Below are 26,561 nucleotides of genomic sequence, written 5' to 3'. Positions count from 1 at the left end.
CTAAAATTAATCTATTCAACGGCCATCTGTATGCGGACTCTCTCCAATCCTTCTGTTTCCATTATTGAACAAGATACTGTTATTACAGTACTGTTCGATAGACTAGCGTCCTGTCCAGGGGGTTTAGCTGTACATCAAGCTGCCTCATGCTAGCAAAATAAAATAAAAAAGAACAGTCTCCTGCCTTATGGCCCATTCTGGCTCTGTCAAGACTACTCACTTTGTAAGACAATACATTATCATTACCATGCCTTATCATTTACCCATGAGTAATTAGCTTGTTCCGATACTTCTCCCTCTCTGTAGTCTCTCTAGACTAGAGCAGCGACCAGCTACATTATAAATCCTAACAACTTGCAGCTTAAGGAATAATGTAGCGTGTTTGGCATTCCAGAAGGCTGTGGAATAGAATAGATCTCAATCAGATCAGGGCCCTTTGTCCAGTCCACTCACTCCACTTCCTTCACATTTTAGACCCAATCAAATACTTGTTGTGTTTGTAATTTAGGCCTCTTAGTTGTGCACGGAAGCTGCAAGGTAGTTTCACTCCTCATAGTGTATTTAGGCCCATTGAACAACCTGTTTCTGAGTTCACTATACTGTAACTGTGCTTATACTCCAGGCCAAGGACTGCTTTTTTTGTGTTGAAGCTAAGCTAAGCAACCGATTAGACACATTGAGCAATTTGTTTAAAAAGCACACTTTAGTGTGCAGCTGTGCATATAGCCTACTCATGCATACAGAAAATTTTGTGTATACCCAGCAAACCAAAATTGGTTCTGTGAACATTCCCAGGACATTCATTAGGTTGTCCAAAAAGTTATAAAACACAAAAGCTGTCCAGTTGTGCTGAAGATTATACCATGTTTGTAAAAAGCGTTTGTTTGATGTTGTAAGAACATTCCCAGAACACATTCTGTTATTACATTACTTGGAAATCTAATAAGAACCTCAGGAGAATGTTCTGTGGTGGTTGTGCACAACATTTTAGTAAATATTAGGAGAACATTCCAATGATATTTCATAAAAAAACTAAATGTTTTTGGGATGTTATCCAGGGGTTAGAACCGGTTCAGGGAACAGAACTGGTTCCAGAAACAGAACTGAAAACTGGAAAATAACGTTAATTTTCAAGGATCAGAAATGGAACAGGGAATGAAAGTGATCCATACTGTTACGGCTCACTAGAATGATGGGGGTGAAGTCAGGCACAGGAGACCACATATACGGAGTTGGGTGTTTATTTTCCTAATTCCACACAAAATCCAAATGTGAAAAATAAACAAGGGAAAACCGTACCAGACAAAAATAACCATGTCTACCTAAAGCGGTTGGAGCGCAGTCCAGTAACAGAAATCATGTCCTCTACAGAAATACTGTAGAAAACTAAAACACCCCACATAAACCCCACGAAAAGCAACAAACGAACAATCCCGCACAAAAACCTAAACCCAGACAGCAAGACTAAATACCCCACTAATTACCTAAGTCAAAACAGGTGTAACACAAAACCAGACCAAACCAAACGAAAAGGAAAAGAGGATAGGTGGCAGCTAGTATGCCGGCGACGATGACTGCCGAGCGCCGCCCGAACAGGGAGAGGAGCCACCTTCGGTAGACTTCGTGACACATACTGTTCCAGAACAGAACCATTATTTTAAAAGCATGGCAACAGGTTAATAACATAATTCTATGTTCCAGGCATATCTTTCTATTCCCACAAAATAACACAACAAAGCGCCAATGCAAAGCCCTCACTCTGTCACTCAGAAACGTATTCCAGTGTCTGCCTGCAAGCTGAAAATCTCTGCCTGTGTGTGTTTAGGTTCCTCCCCCTTCCGAAGCATACAGTAGGCTACTGTACTGACATTACAGGCTTGATTCAGAAGATAGGGAGAGAGAGAGATTTTTAATTAGCTAGAGAAGAATGGATAAACTTTTTCAATGCTAGTTAAGGGTACTATAGGCCTAGTGATCACATTTCACGTTGGATTTATTAACTACAAAAAGGTTTGACGTGTTTTTAATTCTCTGCCTGCTCTATCCACACTGATTGGTGAAGTAATGTATTGAGCTTAATGTAAAAAAAAAAAAATTGATTTCAAAGGTTAAAAAAGGAACAGAAGTTAACAACAATATAAACATACGTTTTTTTGGTTCGAACTGGCTCAGACCTTTCTTTAGCTGGTCAGAACAGTGGAATGGAATGGAAAAAATAGGGGTTCTGTTAAGAACAAACGATTGGAAAATACACTACATGACCAAAAGTATGTGGACACATGCTCGTTGAACATCTCATTCCAAAATCATGTTTATTAATATGGAGTTGGTCCCCCTTTTGCTGCTATAACAGCCTCTTCTCTTCTGGGATGGCTTTCCACTAAATGTTGGAACATTGCTGCGGGGACTTGCTTCCATTGAGCCACAAGAGCATTAGTGAGGTTGGGCACTGATGTTGGGCGATTAGGCCTGGCTCGCAGTCATCGTTTCAATTCATCCCAAAGGTGTTCGAGGTCAGGGCTCTGTACATGCCAGTCAAGTTCTTCCACACCGATCTCTACAAACTTTTTCTGTATGGACCTCGCTTTGTGCACGTGGGCATTGTCATGCTGAAACAGGAATGGGTCTTCCCCAAACTGTTGCCACAGTTGGAAGCACAGAATCGTCTAGAATGACAATGTTTTTGATTTAGCGTTAAGATTTCCCTTCACTGGAACTAAGGGACCTAGCTCAAACCATGAAAACATCCCCAGACCATTATTCCTCCTCCACAAAACTTTGCAGTTGGCACTATGCATTGGGGCAGGTAGCATTCTCCTGGCATCCGCCAAACCCAGATTTAGTCCGTTGGACTGGCAGATGGTGAAGTGTGATTCATCACTCCAGAGAACGCGTTTCCACTGCTCCAGAGTCCAATGGTGGCAAGCTTTACACCACTCCAGCCAATGCTTGGCATTGCGCATGGTGATCTTAGGCTTGTGTGCGGCTGCTCGGCCATGGAAAGCCATTTCATAAAGCTCCCGACGGACAGTTATTGTGCTGTCTTTGCTTCCAGAGGCAGTTTGGAACTCGGTAGTGAGTGTTGCAACCGAGGACAGATTTTTACGTGCTATGTGCTTCAGCACTCGGCGGTCCTGTTCTGTGAGCTTGTGTGGCCTACCACTTTGCGGCTGAGCCGTTGTTGCTCCTAGACATTTCCACTTCACAATAAAAGCACATACAGTTGACCGGGGCAGCTCTAGCAGGGCAGAAATTTGACAAACTGACTTGTTGGAAAGGTGATATCCTATGATGGTGCCACGTTGAAAGCCACGGAGCATTTCAGTAAGGCCATTCTACTGCCAATGTTTGTCTATGGAGATTGTGTGGCTGTGTGCTTGTCAGCAACAGGTGTGGCTGAAAGCTGAATCCACTAAATTGAAGGGGTGTCCTCATACTTTTGATGATGTAGTGTAATTTTGGTTTCCAACCCTTGATGTTATCATCCTAATGTTGGATAAAACCCTAACTAGAACTTAATGGGAATGTTCCCGGTTTGCTGGGACCAGTTAATGTCTTGAGCAGAAGCTGCAAGGTAGCTTACGTCCTCACATTGCATTAAGGCCAATTGAACAACACATTGAACAACCTGTTTACACCATACTGCAACTATGCTAAGCCTAGTAGGACTGCTTTTTCAGCAAGGGGGAGAGAACAGTGTTGCATGTAGGATCAGAAGCAGCAATACTCTGATCATTTAAATTCAACAATTGCGAATAGTATTATTTCCATCACACTTGTAATAATGAATATGATATCATGAGATGTTCATTATTTAGTAGTTAGTTACAGGATTCTAATAGAATAACAATGTATTGCTGTTTGCTGCTCCACTTTCATTCCTTTCATCATTGTTTTCTCTTGTCTATTGTGAGTGTGTTCAGATACCCATGATGCATCCCAAAAGTAGTGCACTAAATAGGCAATACGGTGTCATTTGGAACGCACACGCTGTGATTCTCTTAATGAGGCCTCGTAAACAATGCTGTCATCACCGGCTTATCTCACACAATTAGTGTCTTCCGTGGGGTCACTGTCTCTTTAAATAGCTAACAGCCTCCCCCCTGGCATCTGACTGCATTATGCAGTCAGGGGCCTGAGAGGAGGGAAGGGGGAGAGAAGGAGAAAAAGAGAGCCTGTCACTATGCGTCTGTCACTGCTACTGGATCATGCTACTAGAAAGTGTTTCTCTCTCCCTCTGTGTGTTTCTCTCTCCCTCTGTGTGTTTCTCTCTCTCTCTCTGTGTTTCTCTCTCTCCCTCTGTGTGTTTCTCTCTCCCTCTGTGTGTTTCTCTCTCTCCCTCTGTGTGTTTCTCTCTCTCTCTCTCTCTGTGTTTCTCTCTCTCCCTCTGTGTGTTTCTCTCTCCCTCTGTGTGTTTCTCTCTCCCTCTGTGTGTTTCTCTCTCTCCCTCTGTGTGTTTCTCTCTCCCTCTGTGTGTTTCTCTCTCCCTCTGTGTGTTTCTCTCTCTCCCTCTGTGTGTTTCTCTCTCCCTCTGTGTGTTTCTCTCTCCCTCTGTGTGTTTCTCTCTCTCCCTCTGTGTGTTTCTCTCTCTCCCTCTGTGTGTTTCTCTCTCCCTCTGTGTGTTTCTCTCTCTCCCTCTGTGTGTTTCTCTCTCTCCCTCTGTGTGTTTCTCTCTCCCTCTGTGTGTTTCTCTCTCTCCCTCTGTGTGTTTCTCTCTCCCTCTGTGTGTTTCTCTCTCTCCCTCTGTGTGTTTCTCTCTCTCCCTCTGTGTGTTTCTCTCTCCCTCTGTGTGTTTCTCTCTCTCCCTCTGTGTGTTTCTCTCTCTCCCTCTGTGTGTTTCTCTCTCCCTCTGTGTGTTTCTCTCTCTCCCTCTGTGTGTTTCTCTCTCCCTCTGTGTGTTTCTCTCTCTCCCTCTGTGTGTTTCTCTCTCCCTCTGTGTGTTTCTCTCTCTCCCTCTGTGTGTTTCTCTCTCTCCCTCTGTGTGTTTCTCTCTCTCCCTCTGTGTGTTTCTCTCTCTCCCTCTGTGTGTTTCTCTCTCCCTCTGTGTGTTTCTCTCTCCCTCTGTGTGTTTCTCTCTCTCCCTCTGTGTGTTTCTCTCTCCCTCTGTGTGTTTCTCTCTCCCTCTGTGTGTTTCTCTCTCTCCCTCTGTGTGTTTCTCTCTCCCTCTGTGTGTTTCTCTCTCTCCCTCTGTGTGTTTCTCTCTCCCTCTGTGTGTTTCTCTCTCTCCCTCTGTGTGTTTCTCTCTCCCTCTGTGTGTTTCTCTCTCCCTCTGTGTGTTTCTCCCTCTCTCTCACTCTCTTTCTTTCTTGTTTTGAAGCGTTCATACCTAATTCTTTATGAGTGCACTCTGGCTGTTTTATTATTCAGACCCTGGGCTGCTGTGAGAGAGGGAGAGAAGTGGGGGATGAGGGGAGAGAGGTGGAGGGATGGGTTGATGAGATGGAGGGGTGGAAGGTGGGCGAGTGAAGATGTTGAGAAGATTATAGGGCTCGGGCTGGATGGAATGAAGGGCTGTGGAGTTGGTCAAGCATCAAGGGTTTCTACTATATGCTTTCTGTGTCTGCCTCTGAAATGGCACCCTATTCCCTATATAGTGCACTACTTTTGACCAGGACCTTGGTCAAAAGTAGTACACTATATAGTGATTAGGGTGCATTTTCAGATACAGTCTGTCTTTATTCCTCCACTGGTCCGTTCTGCATGGTTTGCTTCCTTTTGGCTGATGTGAGTTACAGTTAGCCCTTTGTCTTAAAACAAACACCAACTAACTGGAGGTTTTACTGTAAAACAGCATGTTGTATGGAAAACATGTTGGATGAGTAATAGTCTCTTTCTTCTCATGTTCTATCATCAGTAACCCCAGAGAGGTCGAACCTTATATTTCTATCAACTCTACATTCTCCAAGTCTCCTACATTGTAACAAGTTAACTGATCTATATTTTACTTTAACCTGGGTCACGGTCCAGTGTCACCTGTCATATCCACAAATATCCAGATGTCATGTTTGCTTACTGCTTTGGCTGGGGATGAAGAAACATTGAATGGCTGCCAAGGGCAATATGGGGTCTGCTCAGATTTCACATCATCCCGACTGTCCGTTCTAATGTGTAACCAGTGGGCATGTTCAGTGACCCAGGACACGTCCCAAATAGCACCCTATTCCCTATATGGTGGACTACTTCTGACCAGAGTCCTATGGGCCCTGGTCAAAAGTAGTGTACTATATAGGGAATAGGGTGCCTTTTGGGATGCAGTCCCATTCTGTTGGACCCAGAACAGACTGGAGACCTTAAAGCTACCTTTGGCCCTTAAGACTCAGGGATGGTTTGCCCTGGAGGGTAAAGCATGTCTCTGCACAGTAGTCTGAACACATTAACCCCACTGGGCACAGTAGCACCGCATGTTATTATCATTGGCCAATTGTTCTTTTCTAAGTTAAATAAGGAGGGTAGGGTACAACATGTTTCTATTCAGGTCAGGTTAACCCTACTGGGTACAGTAGTACCGCATGGACCTGGATCTCTATCCATGGCTGAGTTTCTGTCTTAGCTAATAATAATAATAGGTTTGATTTTATATAGTGCTTTTCATTACAAACAGAATCTCAAAGTTGCTTTAAAAAACATGGTTATTATTAGAGCTGAGGCGATAAACCGAAAATGATTGACACCGATCTCTTATTGCAGGCATTTTGCTGATATTGTTCATTAAGATAAGTAGCCTATACTAGAGAAATATCTAGTTTGAATTGAAATACGTTTGCTAATATGGGGGATTGTCAGTGGTGGAAAAAGTAACCAATTGTCATACTTGAGTAAAAGTACTTTAATAGAAAATGACTCAAGCAAAAGTGAAAGTCACCCAGTAAAATACTACTTGAGTAAAGTCTAAGGTATTTCATTTGAAATATACTCAAGTATCAAAAGTAAATATAATTGCTAAAATTTACTTAAGTATCAAAAGAAAGTATAAATCATTAAAAAATCCTTATATAAAGCAAACCAGACGGCACCATTTAATTTTTTTTTTTTTTAAATTTACTGATAGCCAGGGGCACACTCCAACACTCCGATATAATTTACAAATGAAGCATTTGTGTTAAGTGAGTCCGCCAGATCACAGGCAGTAGGGATGACCAGGATGTTCTCTGTTTAGTGAGTCCACTAGATCAGAGGCAGTAGGGATGACCAGGATGTTCTCTGTTTAGTGAGTCCACTAGATCAGAGGCAGTAGGGATGACCAGGGATGTTCTCTGTTTAGTGAGTCCACTAGATCAGAGGCAGTAGGGATGACCAGGATGTTCTCTGTTTAGTGAGTCCACTAGATCAGAGGCAGTAGGGATGACCAGGATGTTCTCTGTTTAGTGAGTCCACTAGATCAGAGGCAGTAGGGATGACCAGGATGTTCTCTGTTTAGTGAGTCCACTAGATCAGAGGCAGTAGGGATGACCAGGATGTTCTCTGTTTAGTGAGTCCACTAGATCAGAGGCAGTAGGGATGACCAGGATGTTCTCTGTTTAGTGAGTCCACTAGATCAGAGGCAGTAGGGATGACCAGGATGTTCTCTGTTTAGTGAGTCCACTAGATCAGAGGCAGTAGGGATGACCAGGGATGTTCTCTTGATAAGTCTGTGAATTGGACCATTTTCCTGTCCTGCTTAGCATTCAGAATACTTTTGGGTGTCAGGGAAAATGTATGGAGTAAAAAGTACATTATTTTCTTAAGGAATGTAGTGAAGTAAAATTTGTACAAAATATAAATAGTAAAGAAAAACTACAGATACACAAAAAACTACTTAAGTAATATTTTAAAGTAATTTTACATACGTACTTTACACCACTGGTGATTTTAAATAGGACAATTGATGGCCACAACAATTCAAACTAATAGTAGTTGTTTAAAGGAGAATTTAAAAAAAAACTGTGGTGCACTTTGTTATTAACTTATCGTTCTATTTATCGTTATTGCATAAATTCAGGCAATTTATCACAATATGGATTTTTGTCAATATCACTCAGCTCTAGTTGGTATACAGTACAGGTTACATAAGGTGGGATACAACATGTTTCTATTCAGGTCAGGTTAACCATACTAGCAAAGTTTGAGTTTATTTATTTTTACAGGGACAGTGCACATGGTTTTAGCCAGCCGGCTAATTTTCAACCGCAGTCCCTGGGCAGGTTAAAAACAATTACAATACAGACAATCAATGATCAGTGAGCACACGCAGAGCAACATAGGACAAGCAAGATGTAGCATACAGACAGAGCAACATAGGACAAGCAAGATGTAGCATACAGACAGAGCAACATAGGACAAGCAAGATGTAGCATACAGACAGAGCAACATGGCACAAAAAGCAACAAGACAAAATCCATAAAAGCAACAAAGTGTTTCCACACCTCACAAGCTACAGACAACAGACAACATGGAAAGTGGCAATACACAGCTAGGGATTATGTTCACAAATCTGATTGACCTTTAGCCATGTCTTCATGTTTTTTGTGAAAGTGTGATATGTGGTGCAGTTATGTGTGTCTGATGGCAGTGTATTCCAGACATGGGACACTCTCACAGAGAAAGCGGATTTACTAAAGGTGCTTTTCCTTAAGGGAACTATACAGTCACCTCTCATGGCAGACCTTATGGATCTGCTGCCTTATGTTTGAGTTTTCTGTTTAACAAAAGTATTGAGTGGAGGGGGAGCTAGGCCATTTAGGATCTTGAATACAAGACATGCGTCGGTGTATTGCACACGATTGTCCCAACTCAGGAGCTCATGCTTTCTGAGGATGTAACAGTGATGAGAGCTATTGGGCTTCCTATCGAGCACTTTGAGAGCCTGTTTGTAGACAGACTGAATAGGTTTTAATGTTGTACAGCAAGCTTGGGCCCAACTAGTCAAGCAGTATGTTAAGTGGGGGAGTATCATGGATTTGAAGTACAGTTTTGCTACCTCTGTAGTCAAACAATTTCGTATAAATCGGAAATTAGCTAGGTTGAATTTGGTTATTTGAATTACATTTTTCACCTGCTTTTTAAAAGAGATGTTGGAATCAAGTATGATGCCAAGGTACTTAAAATCAGATACCACCTGGAGCTTCTCCCCTGACACATAGACATCTGGCTCAGTAGCATCTGTTGCCCTCTTTGTGAAGAACATGAAAACTGTTTTTTTCACATTGAGATGCAAACACGAGTCACTGAGCCACTTTGTAACCTGGACCATTACAGTAGTGAGTTCTTGTGCAGCTTGTTGTTTGCTCTTTGCATGCACATATATCACTGTATCATCTGCATACATTTGAACTTCAGACCCAGTACAGACAGAAGGCAGATCATTAATGTACAGGCTGAACAGGAGGGGCCCCAGTATTGACCCTTGGGGCACACCCACATCATAGCTAAGAGTGGGCGACAGCTCACTGCTCACTCTGACACACTGAGTTCTGCCTTCAAGGTATGATTTCATCCATCTCAAGGCATCGGTGGAAAAGTTGAACTTAGACAATTTTGTGATGAGAATCTCATGGTTAACAGTATCAAAAGCCTTCCGTAGGTCCAGAAACACAGCCCCAACAACGCCCCCTTTGTCCATCTTGGACTTCACATTTTCCAGAAGAAAGCAGTTGGCCGTTTCTGTGGAGTGTTTTGCTCTGAAGCCAAACTGCGTGGAGTGTAATGTGAAGGGGCTGTTGTTGAGGTGGGCAATCAGTTGTTCTGCGACACACTTTTCAACAACCTTCGACACCACAGGTAGTATACTAATGGGCCTGTAGTTACTCACGTCAGCAGGGTCACCCGATTTAAAGATGGCCGTTATTTTGTCGGACTTCCATACCCTTGGAAACAGCCCCAGACCAATAGATGTGGTAGTACAGCATGTAGTACAGCATGTTATTTTATAATTATCCCAGATCAGTGGTTATTAAACAGGTTACATAAGGTGGGGTACAGCATGTTATTTTATAATTATCCCAGATCAGTGGTTATTAAACAGGTTACATAAGGTGGGGTACAGCATGTTTCTACATGCAGATAAGCCATATTGAGAAGCCTATTGCATGTTTTATGCAGGTCAACTAAGGATTCTGCATGTTTCTATGCAGTGCAGGTTAACCCTACTGTGCACAGATGTACAGCATGCTATTATTATAGATCAATGGTTATTCTACAGGTTATATAATGAGGGTACAACATATTATTATTATAGATCAATGGTTATTCTACAGGTTATATAATGAGGGTACAACATATTATTATAGATCAATGGTTATTCTACAGGTTATATAATGAGGGTACAGCATGATATTATTATAGATCAATGGTTATTCTACAGGTTATATAATGAGGGTACAACATATTATTATAGATCAATGGTTATTCTACAGGTTATATAATGAGGGTACAACATATTATTATAGATCAATGGTTATTCTACAGGTTATATAATGAGGGTACAGCATGATATTATTATAGATCAATGGTTATTCTACAGGTTATATAATGAGGGTACAACATATTATTATAGATCAATGGTTATTCTACAGGTTATATAATGAGGGTACAACATATTATTATAGATCAATGGTTATTCTACAGGTTATATAATGAGGGTACAACATATTATTATAGATCAATGGTTATTCTACAGGTTATATAATGAGGGTACAACATATTATTATAGATCAATGGTTATTCTACAGGTTATATAATGAGGGTACAACATATTATTATAGATCAATGGTTATTCTACAGGTTATATAATGAGGGTACAACATATTATTATAGATCAATGGTTATTCTACAGGTTATATAATGAGGGTACAGCATGATATTATTATAGATCAATGGTTATTCTACAGGTTATATAATGAGGGTACAGCATGATATTATTATAGATCAATGGTTATTCTACAGGTTATATAATGAGGGTACAGCATGATATTATTATAGATCAATGGTTATTCTACAGGTTATATAATGAGGGTACAACATGATATTATTATAGATCAATGGTTATTCTACAGGTTATATAATGAGGGTACAACATGATATTATTATAGATCAATGGTTATTCTACAGGTTATATAATGAGGGTACAACATATTATTATAGATCAATGGTTATTCTACAGGTTATATAATGAGGGTACAGCATGATATTATTATAGATCAATGGTTATTCTACAGCTTATATAATGAGGGTACAGCATTTTTCTACATGCAGATGAGCCCTATTGAGAAGCCTACTGCATGTTTTATACAGGATATCAGTTACAGCATGTGTATAAATAGGTGAACCTTACTGCTGTGGTCATGAGCACCATGTCGAAATGAACAGGTTAGATCGCGCTGACGTGTTCTTCTGCAGTGCACAGACGTGGGCTTCTGGAGGTTGTCAACGGGTTCGTTGTGAAAGTTTGAGGTTGTACATGGGTTGTAAATATGTTGCAGACAGGGCATAGACAGGTAGCAGACATGTTGTACTTTAGATAGACTGTCCAGACATTTCAGACCTTCAGAAAGTATTCAGACCCCTTGACTTTTCCCACATTTTCTTATGTTACAGCCTTATTCTAAAATAGATTCGATGTTTGTTTCCCCCTCATCAATCTACACACAATACCCTATAATGACAAAGCAAAAAAACATTTTTTTTAATTCATTTTTGAAAATGTATAAAAAACACTATTCAGACCCTTTAGTGAGTACTTTGTGGAAGCACCTTTGGCAGTGATTACAGCCTTGAGTCTTCTTGGGTATGACGCTACAAGCTTGTGTAACAGTGTAGGTTCCGTCCCTCTCTTCGCCCCAACCTGGGCTCGAACCAGGGACCCTTGCACACATCAACAACTGACACCCACCGAAACATCGTTACCCATCGCGCCACAAAAGCCGCGGCCCTTGCAACGCAAGGGGAAACCCTACTTCAGGTCTCAGAGCGAGTGATGTCACTGATTGAAACGCTATTAGCGCGCACCACCGCTAACTAACTAGCCATTTCACATTGGTTACACTTGGCACACCTGTATTTGGGGAGTTTCTCCCATTCTTCTCTACAGATCCTCTCAAGCTCTGTCAGGTTGGATGGTGAGCATTGCTGCACAGCTATTTTCAGGTCTCTCCAGAGATGTTCGATCAGGTTCAAGTCCGGGCTCTGGCTGGGTCACTCAAGGACATTCAGAGACTTATCCCGAAGCCACTCCTGCATTGTCTTGGCTATGTGCTTAGGGTCGTTGTCCTGTTGGAAGCTGAACCTTCACCCCAGTCTGAGGTCCTGAGCACTCTGGAGCAGGTTTTCATCAAGGATCTCTGTACTTTGCTCTGTTCATCTTTCCCTCGATCCTGACTAGTCTCCCAGTCCCTGCCGCTGAAAATCATCCCCACAGCATGATACTGCCACCACCATTTATTTTTTTATTTCACCTTTATTTAACCAGGAAGGCTAGTTGAGATCAATTTCTCATTTACAACTGCAACCTAGCCAAGATAAAACAAAGCAGTGCGACAAAAAACAACAACACAGTTACACATGGGATCAACAAAAGTACAGTCAATAACACAATAGAAAAATCTATATACAGTGTGTGCAAATGGAGTAAGGAGGTAAGGCAATAAATAGGCCATAGTAGCAAAGTAATTACAATTTAGCAAATTAACACTGGAGTGATAAATGTGCAGATGATGATGTGCACGTAGAAATACTGGTGTGCAAAAAATTTAATAAAAACAATATGGGGATGAGGTAGGTAGTTGGATGGGCTATTTACAGATGGGCTGTGTACAGCTGCAGTGATCGGTAAGCTGCTCAGATAGCTGATGCTTAAAGTTCGTGAGGCAGCTATAAGTCTCCAACTTCAGCGATTTCTGCAATTCGTTCCAGTCATTGGCATCAAAGAACTGGAAGGAAAGGCGGCCAAAAGAGGAGTTGGCTTTGGGGGTGACCAGTGAGATATACCTGCTGGAGCACAGGCTACGGGTGGGTGTTGTTATGGTGACCAGTGAGCTGAGATAAGGCGGAGCTTTACCTACCAAAGACTTATAGATGACCTGGAGCCAGTGGGTTTGGCGACGAGTATGAAGCGAGGGCCAGCCGACGAGAGCATACAGGTCGCAGTGGTGGGTAGTATATGGGGCTTTGGTGACAAAACGGATGGCACTGTGATAGACTGCATCCAGTTTGCTGAGTATAGTGTTGGAGGCTATTTTGTAAATGACATCGCCGAAGTCAAGGATTGGTAGGATAGTCAGTTTTACGAGGGTATGTTTGGCAGCATGAGTGAATGAGGCTTTGTTGCGAAATAGGAAGCCGATTCTAGATTTAATTTTGGATTGGAGATGCTTAATATGAGTCTGGAAGGAGAGTTTACAGTCTAACCAGACACCTAGGCATTTGTAATTGTTCACATATTCTAATTCAGAACCGTCCAGAGTAGTGATGCTAGTTGGGCGGGTGCGGGCAGCGATCGGTTGAAGAGCATGCATTTAGTTTTACTCACATTTAAGAGCAGTTGGAGGCCACAGAAGGAGTGTTGTATGGCATTGAAGCTCGTTTGGAGGTTAGTTAACACAGTGTCCAAAGAAGGGCCAGATGTATACAGAATGGTTTTGTCTGCGTAGAGGTGGATCAAGGAATCACCCTCAGCAAGAGCGACATCATTGATATATACAGAGAAAAGAGTCGGCCAGAGGATTTGAACCCTGTGGTAGCCCCATAGAGACTGCCAGAGGTCCGGACAACAGGCCCTCTGATTTAACACACCGAACTCTATCTGAGAAGTAGTTGGTGAACCAGGTGAGGCAATCATTTGAGAAACAAAGGCTGTTGAGTCTGCTGATAAGAATGCGATGATTGACAGAGTCGAAAGCTTTGGCCAGGTCAATGAAGACGGCTGCACAGTACTGTCTTTTATCGATGGCGGTTATGATATCGTTTAGGACCTTGAGCGTGGCTGAGGTGCACCTGTGACCAGCTCGGAAACCGGATTGCACAGCGGAGAAGGTACGTTGGGATTCGAAATGGTCAGTGATCTGTTTGTTAACTTGGCTTTCGAAGACTTTAGAAAGGCAGGGCAGGATGGATATAGGTCTGTAACAGTTTGGGTCTAGAGTGTCACCCCTTTATGAGGGTGATGACCGCGGCAGCTTTCCAATCTTTAGAAATAATTGGAAAAGTCAAGGGGTCTAAATACTTTCCGAATGCACCTTACCTTTTGAGTGTGTCAATATTGAAAATAACCATGTATTCATGTGTAGATTATATTAACCATTTTCTTTGTCCCCCATCCCCTCTCCACCTGCCCTCCTTTTTTTCTTATCTGTCCCATCTCACACAACCTTCAATCTCCCTCCTCCCCTCCCTCCCTCCCTCCCTCCCTCCCTCCCTCCCTCCCTCCCTCCCTCCCTCCCTCCCTCCCTCCCTCCCTCCCTCCCTCCACCCCTACCTCTTCCCGACCTGTCTCTACCTCCCTCCCCCTCTCCTACCTCCCTCCAGCCTGGGTGGGGGCCCTGGCGATGGGCATGATCTTCTTCTGTTCCCCGGTGGTCTCCATGTTCACCGATCACTTCGGCTGCAGGAAGACAGCTGTGGGCGGGGCCACTGTGGCCTTCATCGGACTCCTCAGCACTGCCTTCGCAACGTAAGAGAACCTTCTGTTCTAGAGCCCTTCTGGAACCCTCCAAACATTCTAGAATCATTAGAACACTCCACACCTTCTATAACTATTATAACCCATCTACTCTAGAGCCCTTCTAGAACCCTTCACAATTTTTAGAACTCTCCTTGAATGTTTTGCCACAACTTTTGCCTGTCATATCATTTACACGTCCTGCCCTCAGTGACCTGAGAATTACACATTCATGCTAAGGTGTCACAGGCTCTGTTCCATATTGACACTAACTTACTGCTTATAAGGAAGTCATTTATTTGATATATATTCTAGGTGCTATGTTATGCTAGTGTGGGTAGTGTGGAACATCGCACAGTACTGAGAATGCCTACCTCTTCACCCATTATAATTAAAACTAGTTTTGCAGTGTTTACTTGTAAAGAAACTATAGTTTTGGCAAGTCGGTTTGGACATATACTTTGTGCATGACACAAGTCATTTTTCCAACAATTGTTTACAGACAGATTATTTCACTTATAATTCACTGTATCACAATTCCAGTGGGGCAGAAGTTTACATACACTAAGTTGACTGTGCCTTAAAACAGCTTGGAATATTCCAGAACATTATGTCATGGCTTTAGAAGCTTCTGATAGGCTAATCGACATCATTTGAGTCAATTGGAGGTGTACCTGTGGATGTATTTCAAGGCCTACCTTCAAACGCAGTGCCTCTTTGCTTGACATCATGGGAAAATGTAAAGAAATCAGCGAAGACCTCAGAAAAAAAATTGTAGACCTCCACAATTCTGGTTCATCCTTGGGAGCAATTTCCAAATGCCTGAAGGTACCACGTCCATCTGTACAAACAATAGTACGCAAGTATAAACACCATGGGACCACGCAGCCGTCATACCGCTCAGGAAGGAGACGCGTTCTGTCTCCTAGAGATGATCGTACTTTGGTGCAAAAAGTGCAAATCATTCCCAGAACAACAGCAAAGGACCTTGTGAAGATGCTGGAGGAAACCGGTACAAAAGTATCTATATCCACAGTAAAACGAGTCCTATATCGACATAACCTGAAAGGCTGCTCAGCAAGGAAGAAGCAACTGCTCCAAAACCGCCATAGAAAAGCCAGACAACGGTTTGCAACTGCACATGGGGACAACGATCATACTCTTTGGAGAAATGTCCTCTGGTCTGATGAAACAAAAATAGAACTGTTTGGCCATAATGGCCATCGTTATGTTTGGAGGATAAAGGGGGATGTTTGCAAGCTGAAGAACACCATCCCAACTGTGAAGCACGGGGGTGGCAGCATCATGTTGTGGGTGTGCTTTGCTGCAGGAGGGACTGGTGCACTTCACAAAATAGATGGCATCATGAGGCAGGAAAATGATGTGGATATATTGAAGCAACATTTCAAGACTTGAGTCAGGAAGTTAAAGCTTGGTTGCAAATGGGTCTTCCAAATGGACAATGACCCCAAGCATTTTTCCAAAGTTGTGGCAAAATGGCGTAAGGACAACAAAGTCAAGGTATTGGAGTGGCCATCACAAAGCTCTGACCTCAATCCTATAGAATATCTGTTGGCAGAACTGAAAAAGCGTGTGCGATCAAGGAGGCCTACAAACCTGACTCAGTTACACCAGCTCTGTCAAGAGGAATGGGCCAAAATTCACCCAACTTATTGTGGGAAGCTTGTGGAAGGCTAGCTGAAACGTTTGACCCAAGTTAAACAATTTAAAGGCAATGCTACCAAATACTAATTGAGTGTATGTAAACTTCTGACCCACTGGGAATGTGATGCAAGAAATAAAAGCTGAAATAAATCATTCTCTCTACTATTATTCTGACATTTCACATTCTCAAAATAAAGTGGTGATCCTAACTGACCTAAGACAGGGAATTTTTATTAGGATTAAATGTCAGGAATTGTGAAAAACTGAGTTCAAATGTATTTGGCTAAGGTGTATGTAAACTTCCGACTTCAACTGTACCTCTACCCCTGCCCGCCCAGGTCCCTCAGCCTGCGGTATTTCACCTATGGGATCCTGTTTGGCTGTGGCTCGTCCTTTGCCTTCCAGCCCTCCCTGGTGATCCTTGGCCACTACTTCCGGCGGCGGCTGGGCCTGGCCAACGGGGTGGTGACGGCTGGCAGCAGCCTGTTCTCCATGGGCCTCCCAGTGCTGCTCACCAAGGTGGTGGAGCCGCTGGGCCTCAGCAGTACCTTCCAGATCCTCAGCCTCTTCATGCTGGTACTGTTGTGATGTGTTCAGTGATCATCCATGACACTGTCTTTTTGTTTACATCTTACAGATTTTTTTTTAATGATGTGACTCGTTGAAGTAAACGTTAAATTCATCTTTATTTTCGTTCTCATCAACAAAACAGGTCCAGGCCCTGCTGGCCCTGACCTTCAGACCCCTGCTGCCCCAGAGAGCTCCAATGGGACCACCAGGACCAGGGGGCCCCGTCGGGTCAACACCTCAGGAAGGAGCCACTGCCCGGGGCAGCCGCTGGAGCAGGGCCCTGACCCAGGTCAGGAAGGCCTTTAACCTGAAGGTGTTCCACATCGTCACCTACCGGGTGTGGGCGTTCGGGGTTGCTACGGCCGTGCTGGGTTACTTTGTGCCCTACATCCACTTGGTAAGAGCTCAGGGACCATCAATATAATTTCTTGAAGATTTTACCATGTTCTTGATATTGTGTTGTATTTAGGGCACCGTTTTCAGAGACACCTGTGCTGTGAGTGAAATTATAATGATAGAATTATAATAATCTGCAGCACAATTTATGATGTGTAACCTTTCCATTTAGAATGTTGCTGTTTTTGCAAGGGGAAATAATGCCGCCCTTACTGATTTTAGTGTCACCTTGATTGGCATGTTACTGTATGTTGGAAAACTAAACTTTCCAACCAAAAGTTCACCAAGTCAACTTCAGAGGAAATCTGTAATATTGTTGTGTGTGTTAGGTTACCTTGTGTGTTGGGTTAGGTTGTCATATTGTGTCAGACAGACCCACTTATCTAAAATAAGTAGCTAGTGACTAGAGGTCGGCCGATTAATCAGAATGGCCGATTAATTAGGGCCGATTTCAAGTTTTCATAACAATCGGAAATCGGTATTTTTGGACGCCGATTTGGCCGATTTAAAAAATATATATTTTTAATTTTATTTTTTTAGACCTTTATTTAACTAGGCAAGTCAGTTAAGAACACATTCTTATTTTCAATGACGGCCTAGGAACGGTGGGTTAACTGCCTTGTTCAGGGGCAGAACGACAGATTTTTACCTTGTCAGCTCAGGGATTCAATCTTGCAACCGTACGGTTAACTAGTCCAACGCTCTAACCACCTGCTTTACATTGCACTCCACGAGGTTACGTGAATGCAGTAAGAAGCTAAGGTAAGTTGCTAGCTAGCATTAAACTTATCTTATAATAAACAATCAATCAATCATAATCACTAGTTAACTACACATGGTTGATGATATTACTAGTTTATCTAGCCTGTCCTGCGTTGCATATAATCGCTTAGGTACACGTTGCTCCAACCATAAACGTCAATGCCTTTGTTAAAATCTATACACAAGTATATATTTTTAAACCTGCATATTTAGTTAATATTGCCTGCTAACATTAATTTATTTTAACTAGGGAAAATGTGTCACTTCTCTTGCAAACAGAGTCATGGCATATGCAGCAGTTTGGGCCGCCTGGCTCGTTGCGAACTGTGAAGACTATTTCTTCCTGACAAAGACAGCCAACTTCGCCAAACAGGGAGGATTTAACAAAAGTGCATTTGCGAAAAAAGCACAATCGTTGCACGACTGTACCTAACCATAAACATCAATGCCTTTCTTAAAATCAATACACAGAAGTATATATTTTTAAACCTGCATATTTAGCTAAAAGAAATCCAGGTTAGCAGGCAATATTAACCAGGTGAAATTGTGTCATTTTGTGTTCATTGCACGCAGTCAGCGTATATGCAACAGTTTGGGCCGCCTGGCTCGTTGCGAACTAATTTGCCAGAATTTTACGTAATTATGACATAACACTGAAGCTTGTGCAATGTAACAGGAATAACGTTTTGTTTTTGAGATGATAGTTTCCGGATTCGACCATATTAATGACCTAAGGCTCGTGTTTCTGTGTGTTATTATGTTATAATTAAGTCTATGATTTGATAGAGCAGTCTGACTGAGCGATGGTAGGCACCAGCAGGCTCGTAAGCATTCATTCAAAATAGCACCTTCGTGCGTTTTGCCAGCAGCCCTTAGCAATGCATTGCGCTGTTTATGACTTCAAGCTTGTCAACTCCCAAGATTAGGCTGGTGTAACCGATGTGAAATGGCTAGCTAGTTAGCCGGGTGTGCGCTAATAGCGTTTCAAACGTCACTCGCTCTGAGACTTGGAGTAGTTTTTTCCCTTCCTCTACATGGGTAACGCTGCTTCGAGGGTGGCTGTTGTCGATGTGTTCCTGGTTCGAGCCCAGGTAGGAGCGAGGAGAGGGACGGAAGCTATATTGCTACACTGGCAATACTAAAGTGCCTATAAGAACATCCAATAGTCAAAGGTATATGAAATACAAATCGTATAGAGAGAAATAGTCCTATAATAACTACAACTTAAAACATCTTACCTGGGAATATTGAAGACTCATGTTAAAAGGAACCACCAGCTTTCATATGTTCTCATGTTCTGAGCAAGGAACTTAAACGTTAGCTTTTTTACATGGCACATATTGCACTTTTACTTTCTTCTCCAACACTTTGTTTTTGCATTATTTAAACCAAATTGAACATGTTTCATTATTTATTTGAGGCTAAATTAATTTTATTGATGCATTATATTAAGTTAAAATTAGTGTTCATTCAGTATTGTTGTAATTGTCATTATTACAAATAAATAAATAAAATAAAAAATCGGCCGATTAATCGGTAGCGGCTTTTTTTTGGTCCTCCAATAACCGGGATCGGTATCGGCGTCGAAAAATCATAATCGGTCGACCTCTACTAGTGACATTGTTGCATGGTGATGTGAGGAGTATCAAGGAGAAACCTTGTCATAGCAGTATGTTTATGAAAACTCCTGGAGGGATGAGGAAGGAGGACAGAAGGAAAAAAGGAGGGAGGGAAGGAGTAGAAAGAAGGGAAAGAGTAGGGGAGGGAGGGAGGGAAGAGAAGGGGGCGGTAGATGTGTAGTGTGACGTTCTGCTACATCTTAGATGTTTAGGCAGCCTCCCCACTGCCTGTCCTGTTTTCTCAGGCCCCAGAGCCAGTCCCAGATGTAAACAAAGCCACCGGCTTTTGTTGTGTGAGCGCCCATGCTGCTAAACTGACTCAGGAAGCTCTTTGCTTTAGGTCAGCCCTAAACATGGGTATCCTATGGCCCTTGATGTTATTCTGGTGCCATGTAGTGCAGTATCAAAGCAGAGGAAACATTTCACATGAACTTGATAGGGGAGAGAAGCTTCTGGTCAGGAAAGGACTTCAGAGGGTTTTGTGTTTTGGATCAGATTCAGGTGTTGGGTGGAGAGGAGAGGAGAGAAATCATTCACCTATAGCTCCGCCCCTTCCTGCTTCACTGTTTACGGGTCTTCTGAGAGGAGGACGTGGATGAAAACATGTGTTATTCCAAAGAATGGTTACAGAAGTTTGGAATGTTATAAGGAGAACAAATTCCAGTTTCTAACACGACTCAGGATGAGACCCAAATGCAGACACAGGAAGCAGACCGTTTGAATCGCAGATGTTTATTACAAAACAGGGGGCAGACAAACGGAAGGTCCAGGGCAGGCAGGGGTCAGTAATCCAAGGCAGCATCAGGGACAGAACGGCAGGCAGGCTCAGGGTCAGGGCAGGCAGAATGGTCAGAAACGAGAGGACTAGAAAACAGAAACTAGAGATACGGGAAAGCACGCTGGTAAGATTTGACAAGACGAACTGGCAACAGACCAACAGTTAATGCAGGTATAAGTACACAGGAAAATGGGGTAAATGGGAGACACCTGGTGGGGGGTGGAGACAAACACGCAACGGATGAAACAGTTAAGGGTGTGACAGTTTCTCCATTGAAATCCCTTCACCAAGATTAAAATCAATGTCCTCTATGTAAGGTGATTTCAACATGGGAACAGAAAGAATCCATGATCACATGCAATAAATTACTGCGCCTTTGAGGCGTTATTCAGTGTTTTTTTTTGTTGCTGTTTTGTTTGGCTGCTTCCAACCCCACAGGGTTTATATGTTTCCAGGGGGCTTGGTTTGGCTGCTTCCAACCCCACAGTGTTTGTATGTTTCCAGGGGGCTTGGTTTGGCTGCTTCCAACCCCACAGTGTTTGTATGTTTCCAGGGGGCTTGGTTTGGCAGCTACCAACCCCTCAGTGTTTGTATGTTTCCAGGGGGCTTGGTTTGGCTGCTTCCAACCCCTCAGTGTTTGTATGTTTCCAGGGGGCTTGGTTTGGTTGCTTCCAACCCCACAGTGTTTGTATGTTTCCAGGGGGCTTGGTTTGGCAGCTACCAACCCCTCAGTGTTTGTATGTTTCCAGGATGCTTGGTTTGGCAGCTACCAACCCCTCAGTGTTTGTATGTTTCCAGGGGGCTTGGTTTGGCAGCTACCAACCCCTCAGTGTTTGTATGTTTCCAGGGGGCTTGGTTTGGCAGATACCAACCCCTCAGTGTTTGTATGTTTCCAGGGGGCTTGGTTTGGCTGCTTCCAACCCCACAGTGTTTGTATGTTTCCAGGGGGCTTGGTTTGGCAGCTACCAACCCCTCAGTGTTTGTATGTTTCCAGGGGGCTTGGTTTGGCTGCTTCCAACCCCTCAGTGTTTGTATGTTTCCAGGGGGCTTGGTTTGGTTGCTTCCAACCCCACAGTGTTTGTATGTTTCCAGGGGGCTTGGTTTGGCAGCTACCAACCCCTCAGTGTTTGTATGTTTCCAGGGGGCTTGGTTTGGCTGCTTCCAACCCCACAGTGTTTGTATGTTTCCAGGGGCTTGGTTTGAAAGCAACAAGACACCTTTCCGTCATCTTCAATTTAAGCCTACTAGAAAGTGTGTGCCCTCTGGCCTGGAGGGAAGCAAAAGTAATTCACCTACCTAAGAATAGTAAAGCCCCCTTAACTGGCTCAAATAGCCAACCAATCAGCCTGTTACCAACCCTTAGTAAACTTTTGTTGAAAAAAAGTGTTTAACCAGATGCAATGCTTTTTAACAGTAAACAAATTGTCAACAGACTTTCAGCACGCGTATTGGGAAGGACATTCAACAAGCACAGCACTTACACAAATGACTGATGATTGGCTGAGAGAAATTGATGGTAAAAAGATTGTGGGGGCTGTTTTGTTAGACTTCAGTGTGGCTTTTGACATCATCGATCATAGTCTGTTGCTGTAAAAACTTATGTGTTATGGCTTTACACACCCTTCTATATTGTGGATAAAGTGTTACCTGTCTAACAGAACACAGAGGGTGTTCTTTAATGGAAGCCTCTCCAACAAAATCCAGGTAGAATCAGGAATTCCCCAGGGCAGCTGTCTAGGCCCCTTACTTTTTTCAATCTTTACTAATGACATGCTTTGAGTAAAGCCAGTGTGTCTATGTATGCGGATGACTCAACACTATACACGTCAGCTACCACAGTGACTGAAATGACAGCAACACTTAACAAAGAGCTGCAGTTAGTTTCAGAATGGGTGGCAAGGAATAAGTTAGTCCTAAATATTTAAAAAACTTAAAGTATTGTATTTGGGACAAAATCATTCACTAAACCTTAAACAGCTTAATCTTGTAATGAATAATGTGGAAATTGAGCAAGTTGAGGAGATTTAACTACCTGTAACCCTGGATTGTAAACTGTCATGTTCAGAACATATTGATACATAATAAAGTGCTGCTCTACCTTAACAGCACTATCAACAAGACAGGTCCTACAGGCCCTAGTTTTGTCGCACCTGGACTATTTTTCAGTCTTGTGGTCAGGTGCCACATAGACAGGGCAACGCGGGGCAACGCGGCTGGCCCTTGGATGTACACAGAGAGCTAATATGAATAATATGCATGTCAATCTCTCCTGGCTCAAAGTGGAGGAGAGATTGATTTCATCACTACTTGTATTTATGAGAGGTATTTACATGCTGAATGCACCGAGCTGTCCGTTTGAACTACTGGCACACAGCTCAGACACCCATGCATACCCCACAAGACAGGCCACTGGAGATCTCGTCACAGTCCCCAAGTCCAGAACAGACTATGGGAGGCGCACAGTACTACATAGATCCATGACTACATGGAACTCTATTCCACATCAAGTAACTGATGCAAGAAGTAGAATCAGATTTAAAAAAAACAGCTAAAAATACACCTTATGGAACAGTGAGGACTGTGAAGTAACACAAACACAGACACATGCATACACTCACACGATAACATACGCACTATACACACATGTACACATGTATGTTGTCTTATAGATATGTGGTAGTAGAGTAGAGGCCTGAGGGCACACACTTAATATGTTGTGAAATCTGTTATGAATGTATTGTAATGCTTTTTAAATGTATAACTGCCTTAATTTTGCTGGACCACAGGAAGAGTAGCTGCTGCCTTGGTATCAGCGAATGGGGATCCATAATAAACACAAATCTGAAAAGAAAATGGACATGAAAGTATTCCGCTTGTTCTTTTCCACCAGATGAACTTTGTGAAAGAGCAGTTCAAGGAGACCCAGAAAGAGTGGATCTTGTTGGTGTGTATAGGAGCCTCATCTGGCGTGGGACGCCTCCTCTTCGGGAAAGTAGGAGACCTCATTCCCGGAGCCAAGAAGATCTGGATGCAGGTGAGATAACCCTCTTCAGCATCTCATTGTCAGCTTAATTTGAACAAATTCAGATTTTAAATATGGGTTAGCACATCAGCCACATCCCCTTAGTTTTTTTCCATGAATGGTGATGGCTACTAAAAACTTCAAATCTATTACTATTTCTGGTCAGATCCATTGGTCAAGTACTTGTTGCGCTTCATTTAGTTTACCCGGTAAAATGGAACCAATAGAATTGGTTGAACGTTTTTGACATGGATTTGACCCAAGTCGGTTGCCATATTGCCATATTGGTCGGTTACTTTGTAGTTTCTGTATGAAGTGGAAGAGTGTATAAGGGACAAGGTATTAGTCAGGAGAGATGTATTGGACAACATTAACCTAAGACTCCTAAGACTCTCTGACACGTTACACAATGCCAGTGTACTGTAAGTTACTTTGGATAAAAGCGTCTGCTAAATGGCATTCATTGTTATGTGTTTATTATATTGTATCTGCTCTTCTCTCCCCCAGTCGGTGTCGTTCATGGTGCTGGGGCTGATGTCCATAATGATCCCCCAGTGCACTGTGTTCGAGGGGCTGATTGTGGTGTGTGTATTCCTGGGGCTGTGTGATGGCTGCTTCATCACCATCATGGCTCCTATAGCCTTCGAGCTAGTGGGCCCCATGCAGGCCTCCCAGGCTATAGGATACTTACTGGGACTCATGGCCCTGCCCATGACCGCAGGACCCCCCATCGCTGGTGAGTACTATCGGTTCCTCAGTTTACTTAACACTGACCTCAAAGATTTTAAATGGCAGGTGATAAAGAGATGGTTGACTGCTATCTGACAGGCAATCGCTACTGAGTATCACCTCAACTTTGGAGTGGAAGCCAAGGTGGTAAAAAGATGGTTGCTTTCTCTTCAACAGGAACCTATTCCTTCCATTCGAGAAAAGTCAATTCTGTAGCTGGCATAGTGTTACCATATAAGTCCTTTGAGGATAGCCACATTCCATAGGGAATTCTAAACAGGGTAGGATTAGGATCATGTATTTTGTGTTTATCATGCCGTTGAGCTGACATGTCTCAGCCATATACATACGTATATTCACATCATTGGGCTTGGCTCTGAATGTAGCTGGTCTACAGAGTAAATAGAATGAGGTTGCATCCCAAATGGAACCCTATTCCCTATTTAGTGCACTCTTTTTCACAAGGGCCCATAGAGCTCTGGTCAAAAGTAGTGCACTATGTAGGGCAGAGGGAAATTTGAGATGCACACTGAGTAAAGTGACAGAGTTCCAGTTCCAGGGCTGGTGATTTGTTACAGAGGGAATAAGATACAGAGGGAGTAGTAGTCTCGGATAGCGGATAGTTTAGTGATGGGTTGTTGACACTATGGCTGAATTTTCTGGGGCTCTACCACTCTCCATTGCCACCCTTCAGGCTCCACCGCCACTCCCCACATTCCTGTTCAGACCACCAGGGTGCTGTTCAGAGTGATGCAATGATTCTGATAGAAATGTATTATGTAGAACAAATATCATCAGTCATGTTGAATAGGAGTCATTTCATACATTATACACTGCTCAAAAAAATAAAGGGAACACTTAAACAACACAATGTAACTCCAAGTCAATCACACTTCTGTGAAATCAAACTGTCCACATAGGAAGCAACACTGATTGACAATACATTTCACATGCTGTTGTTCAAATGGAATAGACAACAGGTGGAAATTATAGGCAATTAGCAAGACACCCCCAATAAAGGAGTGGTTCTGCAGGTGGGGACCACAGACCACTTCTCAGTTCCTATGCTTCCTGGCTGATGTTTTGGTCACTTTTGAATGCTGGCGGTGCTTTCACTCTAGTGGTAGCATGAGACGGAGTCTACAACCCACACAAGTGGCTCAGGTAGTGCAGCCCATCCAGGATGGCACATCAATACGAGCTGTGGCAAGAAGGTTTGCTGTGTCTATCAGCGTAGTGTCCAGAGCATGGAGGCGCTACCAGGAGACAGGCCAGTACATCAGGAGACGTGGAGGAGGCCGTAGGAGGGCAACAACCCAGCAGCAGGACCGCTACCTCCACCTTTGTGCAAGGAGGAGCAGGAGAAGCACTGCCAGAGCCCTGCAAAATGACCTCCAGCAGGCCACAAATGTGCATGTGTCTGCTCAAACGGTCAGAAACAGACTCCATGAGGGTGGTATGAGGGCCCGACAATCACAGGTGGGGGTTGTGCTTACAGCCCAACACCATGCAGGACGTTTGGCATTTGCCAGAGAACACCAAGATTGCCAAATTCGCCACTGGCGCCCTGTGCTCTTCACAGATGAAAGCAGGTTCACACTGAGCACGTGACAGACGTGACAGAGTCTGGAGACGCCGTGGAGAACGTTCTGCTGCCTGCAACATCCTCCAGCATGACCGGTTTGGCGGTGGGTCAGTCATGGTGTGGGGTGACATTTCTTTGGGGGGCCGCACAGCCCTCCATGTGCTCGCCAGAGGTAGCCTGACTGCCATTAAGTACCGAGATGAGATCCTCAGACCCCTTGTGAGACCATATGCTGGTGCGGTTGGCCCTGGGTTCCTCCTAATGCAAGACAATGCTAGACCTCATGTGGCTGGAGTGTCTCAGCAGTTCCTGCAAGAGGAAGGCATTGATGCTATGGACTGGCCCGCCCGTTCCCCAGACCTGAATCCAATTGAGCACATCTGGGACATCATGTCTCGCTCCATCCACCAACGCCACGTTGCACCACAGACTGTCCAGGAGTTGGCGGATGCTTTAGTCCAGGTCTGGGAGGAGATCTCTCAGGAGACCATCCGCCACCTCATCAGGAGCATGCCCAGGCGTTGTAGGGAGGTCATACAGGCACGTGGAGGCCACACACACTACTGAGCCTCATTTTGACTTGTTTTAAGGACATTACATCAAAGTTGGATCAGCCTGTAGTGTGGTTTTCCACTTTAATTTTGAGTGTGACTCCAAATCCAGACCTCCATGGGTTGATAAATTGGATTTCCATTGATTATTTTTGTGTGATTTTGTTGTCAGCACATTCAACTATGTAAAGAAAAAAGTATTTAATAAGATTATTTCTTTCATTCAGATCTAGGATGTGTTGTTTAAGTGTTCCC

The 26,561-nt window shown here is 43.3% G+C and overlaps 1 protein-coding gene across 1 annotated transcript in view; it reads left to right on the top strand.

Annotated features, from left to right (window-relative positions):
- LOC106604362 (monocarboxylate transporter 8-like) overlaps positions 1–26,561 on the top strand; it is a 36,486-nt gene that overhangs the window by 6,935 nt on the left and 2,990 nt on the right. The window contains exons 2-6 of the mRNA XM_014198918.2: positions 14,497–14,641; positions 16,633–16,870; positions 17,007–17,261; positions 23,310–23,453; positions 23,949–24,177. Of these exons, the coding sequence (XP_014054393.1) occupies positions 14,497–14,641; positions 16,633–16,870; positions 17,007–17,261; positions 23,310–23,453; positions 23,949–24,177 (1,011 nt within the window). The remainder of the gene's footprint in view (positions 1–14,496; positions 14,642–16,632; positions 16,871–17,006; positions 17,262–23,309; positions 23,454–23,948; positions 24,178–26,561) is intronic.

Source organism: Salmo salar, chromosome ssa05, assembly GCF_905237065.1.
Source record: "Salmo salar chromosome ssa05, Ssal_v3.1, whole genome shotgun sequence".
NCBI lineage: Eukaryota > Metazoa > Chordata > Actinopteri > Salmoniformes > Salmonidae > Salmo > Salmo salar.
Note: the sequence above shows the minus strand (reverse complement) of the source record. Positions and strands in the feature narration are given on the sequence as shown.